This window comes from Calliphora vicina, chromosome 1, assembly GCF_958450345.1.
Source record: "Calliphora vicina chromosome 1, idCalVici1.1, whole genome shotgun sequence".
Classification (NCBI taxonomy): domain Eukaryota; kingdom Metazoa; phylum Arthropoda; class Insecta; order Diptera; family Calliphoridae; genus Calliphora; species Calliphora vicina.
Genome location: NC_088780.1, coordinates 23,599,321 through 23,606,769, shown reverse-complemented (window position 1 = coordinate 23,606,769; position 7,449 = coordinate 23,599,321). Strand labels below are relative to the sequence as shown.

General features: G+C 29.1%; 1 protein-coding gene across 1 annotated transcript; it reads right to left on the bottom strand.

The window, feature by feature from the left end:
• Positions 1–1,331: 1,331 nt before the first annotated feature.
• On the bottom strand, positions 1,332–2,064 carry LOC135953878 (large ribosomal subunit protein P2-like). The gene has a single exon (XM_065503904.1). It carries the CDS (start codon positions 1,983–1,985, stop codon positions 1,710–1,712), a length of 276 nt encoding a protein of 91 aa, XP_065359976.1. The 5' UTR covers positions 1,986–2,064; the 3' UTR covers positions 1,332–1,709.
• Positions 2,065–7,449: the final 5,385 nt, after the last annotated feature.

Sequence of the window (7,449 nt, the reverse complement as noted above, 5' to 3'; positions counted from 1 at the left end):
TGATATATATCAAAAATAGGGTAAAAATTTAGGTTGTCCCAGTTTTTTCCTTATATCTCAGCCATTTATGGGCCGCTTTTGTCGATTTTAAATACCATCCGAGCCGGAAGAATTCCCGATATATTGATGTATGAATCATGTATGTAAGTTATTTGGGAGCTACTTGCCACTCATGGAGAAGGGTATAAAAAAAGTATACACAATGGCCCTCCAAAGTTAGTGGGGGTCTGTTGTACATTTAAACTCGTTCCGGGTGATTTTTCAAAATTTTAATTTTGGGTCTAAATATGGATTTGCCTTGTCGCTTGGGCGAATTTTAAATCGACCCGCCCTAATACACATTCTTAAGAAAAAATCCTGGCTGATGGACGTTAAAGGTAAACTAAATATTAGTTTCTAGGGTCGGATTGAAAATCTAGTTAAATCCACATTTTGAGAAAATTGTATTAACTAAAATAGAAAATGCGTTAAAATAGAAAGTACATTTCATTTATTATCAATCTGTCAAATGGAAATTATGATATAGTTTCTAATTTAAAAGTTATTTGCATATAAAAACTTGCTTACTCCATGCATTTTTTGAAAAACAAGGTAACTCCATAAAATAAATTAAATCGATTTTCGGTTTTAATGCCCAAAAATTAGTTCAATGAATCAGAAATCTTTAACATTGTTAAAATTTATATTTTGTATAATGCGCATGCGCGTCATGTCACATTGTCACAATGCTCGGTGGTAAATTCCGGCCAAAAATTTTTTTTTCTTTCTGTTTTTTTAATTTTTATAAAATTTTGATGGTAAATTGTTCTTAATACTTCAGAATATATAGTGCCATTATTATTTTGGCTATAAAGTAATTATATGGTTATTTATAGTGCTGTAAAGTCAAAGGTTTTTTCTTGTCATTTTAATATTAGAAAAATGCGATTTTTTTACTTTTGAATCGAATTAAGCTGTGCTTTTTTCTTTAAAGTTTTTTTTTCAAATTAGCACATGCTTTTATAAAACAGTTAGCAGTTAACCATTACATGTGGTTATTATGGAGTTCTTGCGTGTTATTTTTAAATAAAAGTGAAGTGATTAGGAACTAGTTTTAAATCTATAGAAAGTAAATTTAAAAAAAGTTTGATAGGTCAGAACAAATTAAAAGAGTCTATTAGAGGTTAAGTGTAAATTACATCTAATACTGTAAAGTATCAAGAGTAAGTACTATAAATTTCAGCTGCAATTATCTGCTATTCTAATAAACAGAACGATTTCAGTGCCTTCATATGTTACACATTTATTTGTATTTTTTTTGATCAATTTCAAAAATTATGTAAGTTTGAGAGTTATTTTTTTTTTTTTCCTTTTTTTTAACGTGTAAAAACTTGTAGTTTTTCTACATTTTTATTTCACAGAAATAAAAACCTCATTTTTTGAAATTTTGTACAAGGTTTAAAATAAGTCAATTGTGTTAAATTCTTTTAAATTTAAAAAAAAATTAAAAGAAAGTCTTGAAAATTTTTTAAACCGGCTGTAATGAATGAAGGCTGGTTGTTGGAGAATGTGGTTTGTAGAACACAAATTTGTTGGTGAAAGATGCTTGACAAGCTTTTGCACGTACAAGACCAAGTTGTGATTGGGAACTGTGAAAGGGATGTTGTTTAATCGAAAAGACCGAAACCCGTATCGTCATCTTTAGATTCGGATTCTTCCTTCTTCTTCTCTTATTTCTTATCTTCTTCCTTCTTGCCGGAGGCTTCAGCAGCTGCGGGAGCAGCGGCAACAGCAGCAGCACCACCAACGGGCATGGAAGACAATTTGTCGCGGCCGGAGGCGATCAATTCTTCGATGGACTTGCCAGTCAATTCGCTGACGACCTTGGTCAAGCGTTCGCTGTCGGCTTCGATACCAACAGAGCTGAGGATCTTTTCGATATCAGCATTTTTGGGCTTCTCCAAACCGCCGAGAACAGCCAACATGTATGCAGCCACGTAACGCATTTTTAAGCCTTAGTTTTGACACGAAACGCGTACAGCACAAGAAAAAACACAACTTTCGTTTAAAAAATTTAGAACGAAAGTTGTGTTGTGTCTATGCTGATTTTGACAAACCATGTATTTGTATGTCGAAAGTATTTTCAATGGATCATTTATGTTATTTTTAATTATAAACCTAATTGAAGCCATTTACAATAATTACACACTTTTTTCGATACTTTTATAACGTCAATCTTTATTTGGCCAACTTCTGTATGCAATTTCTAATATTTTTTGCAATGGATCAAGTGTGTTGTTCTTAAATGTACACCAAATTTCAGGCATTTATATGAATAACCTAATTTTGCCGATAATTTCAAAACGTCCATGATTGTTTGGCCAAACTCTGTATATGTATTCCGAAATTTGTACCACAATTTTTTTCAATCACTTATGATATTCTTCATTTTTGGAAAAAATTTCAGATATTTACATGAATAACCTAATTTTTTTTGATACTTTTAAAACGTTCATAATTGTTTGGCCAAACTATGTATATGTAATCCGAAATTTTAATAACCAATTTTTTTTTTCGATCACATATTATATTCTTTATTTTTGGACTAAATTTCAGCTACTTATATGCAATTTTTTTGATACTTTTAGAATGTCCATGCCTTTTTGGCCAAACCTTGTATTTGAACATCGAAATATTTATCGATCGATCGGTTATGTTATTCTTAATACTGTAAGGTGCAAAATTTCGTTCATATTTTTTCTAAACACAAATTATAAAGTGATATTCCAAAAAAATTAAATAATAAATGCATACATAATTGAAATATATTTTTCTATAAATTTTATTAATCTATCATGATTTTTTTTTTCTAATTTTTTCTTTCATTTCGAATAAAACCATGTCCATAGATATTATGAAACTGTATTTGATTCCATAATTTGTTAATATTTTATAATAATTTGCTCTATATTGACATTTCTTAATAATTTAATTCCACACTTTTAGTTATTTATAAAATTTTTCTAATACAATCTGTAACCAGTTCTTAAAGTAAACCAATTGGATTAAGTCTACGCTAAGTGTTGAATATGTAGAGTAACTGTTATACACTGTAGTCATAGGGGTAAAGCTTATAGCTAATGGTTGTGAGCATATTATATTTTAATTGCTTAATTCCTGAGAGAAGGTTAAAACATTATTAAACTAATATACACATATATAAACATACATAGAAATAACTGTTATACATCTGTACATCATATATCGAACTTTCAACAGCTGAATAAAGTTATTGTTCAGAATGTTTTACCATCTTAAAACTGAACTCTCTGGAAGTTCTTTGAAATCAAATTCTTTCTTTTCTTATTTGGTCGTCAAAGTGTACAGTATAATTAAAAACTAGAACTGAGAAATTGTGAAACAATTATATTCAACGTGGTTTAGTTATTACATAATTCAAAACCATCAAATTAATTAAATTAAATTATAAATATTGCTAGTGAAACAAAATCTACACGTTCTGAGGGATTTTAAATCATTTTACCTAATTTTGTGCGTTTCCATCAAAAGCAAGTAAGATTTTACCCAGAATTGATTATCTGGATAATTCTAATAATAATTTATTTTAGGAACACTCCATACTTTATTTTTACAAGCGACAAAAACGTGATTTGAACGTACATAAAAGTGCCTTCTAACCTCTTACAGTTTGAGACTTTCCGATCTCTGCGGGCACCAGTCTTCAGACTATAAAAACATAAAGTGTACGTTTCCGAAATCGCTGCTGAGCTCGTTTCTGGATACCTCTTCTTTTTTTTCAACTATAGAAGTTTTGCATTTCATCAACTGTTCCTAACCTCAACAAGGAGTTACTTACGTCAACTATTCCTCGGCGTTCGAATAGAAGATGCCAAATTAAGTATCACCATATTGTGGAATTATTAGTCATAGTCGCAAAGACACAGTTTCGTATTTATTTAATAATTAACCAATTAAGTTCCTCAGTTTAATCCTAGCCCATCCAAATTTTGTTATATTTTCAATAAATTAAAACCAGTAAATTAAATTTATAAGCCACTTTGAAAAGTACAAAGGAAATTAACAATATTTAATTCTATTTAAATATAGAAATTCTATCAGCATGAAAAGAACATAGACAACAATGTTGTCACAATTTCAAAACTATTTTGCAAATCACCCAAAAACTTTAATAAATATATCAATTCTAAAACCCTAAAAATTTCCTTATTAAATCTCATTTAATTTCACTTTTTAAATTGTTAAATTTGCATCTTCCTTAAAATTACTAAATCAATTTCTAAAAATTAACAAATTTCTCTAAAAGAAGCAATAATTGAATTCCATAAAAAAATTAATATTTTATATAAATAATGTACTATTATAAATTTAAATTCCAAAAAAAATACTTATTGCTATCTGTAGTATAATTTGCTTGTAATATAAGATATTACAATATAACAATTAAATTTTAATCATGTTAAGCAAATTTCAAAATTAACTATAATAAATAAGTTCATACAATTACCCATTTTAATTATAATTTCTGTGCTATGCGATCGATGCAATAATCCCCAATAATTCCCAATATTTATGCAATCAAACAATTAATATTAAAAAACCCTATATTTAGCCAATCATCTCATACTGGAGTAAGTTCGAGAGGCCTCATCGTGCTGCTGCAGAATGTAAGTGGTGAGTGAAACAATAAATTTATTGTAATTTGTTTTTGCTGTTGATCTCTTTTTTTTCCCAATTGATTGTTTATTTGCATATTTTTTTTTCTATTTTGTCTTTGCTTTTACATGTGAATTTTTAAGAATATAAGCAATAGATAAATAAGTAATTTAACTTTTATTACTTATGAATGAATTTGAGTGTGAAGACGAATTACCAAAAATCAGATTAACTGACCTACATTAATATACAGTCAACCTTAAAAATAGTGATACCAAAATTTAATATGTTAAATTGCTTACATTCTTAAGTTACACATGTAAAACAAGAGATTTATTGCCAATTCATAAAGAAATTATTGATCGATCCGCGATATTAACATTAAAATTATTATTCTGTTTTTTTTTTTTTAATATTATAAACAATAAATATCTATTGATATCTTTTGTTCATTTAGAATTAACATCCTAAATATTAGTTATAAAATGTTCTTTATATACTTGAATTTTGATATCTTGTGAAATAAAAATATAGTTAAAATGAATTTCTGAATCTTTATAAAATTTCTTGTATGATGGTATAAGGTTAGTAGTGAGTTTTACGATTAGGGGTTTTAGCATAAATTTACGTCGCTAAAACCAAAGGTAGGGTGGGTCATGAGACGTATGTCTTTAATAACATCATGAAGACAAATGTATCGTAATATCGACAAGGAGAAACTAAAACCACCAAACCACTAGAGAAACTTAATACAAAATTAGGGAGTCTATATTAATATTTGTGTGGCAGGGTTTTTATGTGGATTTAGGGAAGACAGGTGGACACGACCCCCCCCAACGACTGCTTGCTAGTGGCTTAAATGGCTCCCATTAGTCCTTCCTAGAATTTCCCAATAAAACTTATCATATATTTTTGAACATACACATAAATTTGATTTCATCTTTGTTTACGTTTGTGACTTTGTCCTCAACACTATTTATAATTGTAAACCCCTGAACATAACATAAATTGGCGCCCAACGTGGGGCACGAAGTGTTCTGATTTAAACTATAAATATTCACATTTGATAATCTGTATACATCTATTTAGATAGTATGAGTGATACTGAACATTCGGCTCTAAATTTTTTTTAAAAAACATCTCTATAAATGGAAAGCTAAATTTTGTAGTTTTTGTTTTTTTTTTTTCGCAGTCAAATAAGTTTAAGTCCTTTTAGGATTTTTAACATCTTGGCTTATGACCAACTTGTTAACCAAAAGTTTAACTTATACTCCTTTTGATTGGATGAAAATATAATACTATATATAAATTTACTTTCTTTAGATTTCAATGTATATTTTAACATTTACTTTCTACCGATGAGTTATCAACATCCTGATGATACCAGGATTTACATAGATTTTGCAGTAAGCATTTCTATGTCCGGCTTTATCAGTTTCAGTAGCTAAATAAAGTATGTTGGTTTTCAGTAAAATTTAAATTTTAAAAATATCCATCAAATCTCTATAGATGACATCACTTTTCTCTTTGTCGATTAAATTTGAACTCCTTCTCCTTATACCTATCAAAATGCAAGAAAATTGTTAATTATAATCTGAACCTTAATTTTTTTTATCAAAAACATTGACTTTTGAGAAATTGGGAAATCTATTCTATATAAAACGTTTAATATTCTATTCACAAATCTCATTTGATTATCTATTTTCTTTTGGTTTTACCATAACTTTATACTTTTGATAATATTTTGAAGCGAAATTTTTAGCATTTGAAGCAAAAGTATACATTGATTCACTCTTTCCAAAAATAGTAAACATTTCTTTAAAATACATATATATTTTCTTTTATACAAATTCGAGATTGATTATCTTTTGTGTTAACTTGTTGTTGAGTTTATTGTAAACTATCATAATGTCGTTAGCACATACTCCACCTCCACCACCAACTCAAGAATTGGCCCAAGCTGCCCCAATAATAACTGTTACTAAATGTTTGATTTGTAATGATGACATGACAGATACTCAAGATATTTTAGTTATCGCTACATGCAACCATGAATTCCATCGAATTTGTATCGAAACTTCTTTGTCCCAATCTGCTGAATGTCCTTGTTGTCGAAAAAGCTGTGACTTAGCAGATCTTACTATGAAAAGATTTGAAACTCATTTGCCAAGGAATAGTCCTAGACCAAAACAAGTTGCTCAAACTCGTACAAAGGCTAGAGGTGCTATGGCAAAGAAATATAACACTCGTTATGCTAGTAAAAACTTAAATCAGGAATTTGCTCAAACTCCTATAGCTGACACTGGTCCATCAAATTTACATTTGAATACAGGAAATTATGAAATAAATAGTCCTTTTCGAAATAACCAGTACGTACCAGAAAGCCAAACACCAATACAACAAAATTTTCCGATTTTACAAAATAGACCGAATATACAACCATCTGTCGATTTGTCGCAATTGAATCAGATGATAGAGAACTCAATCACTAGACTTCTAGGCAATTTGAATATAATTCCAAATAGTAACCAAGCATTTTCTCAAAATAATCAAACGAATTTTCAACCAGTTCCCCAGCAACCTTACCAAAATTTTTACGGAAATACTTTGCAAATCAGCCAATTAGAGAAGAACCTTTTGCCATAAGAGCAGAAAAAGTTACGTCCATAATCCAAAATTGGAATTTAAAATTTGACGGTTCTACCAATGGCTTGAATGTAGAAGAATTTCTGTACAGAGTGAGGACATTGGCAAACCAAAATTTTAACGGCGATT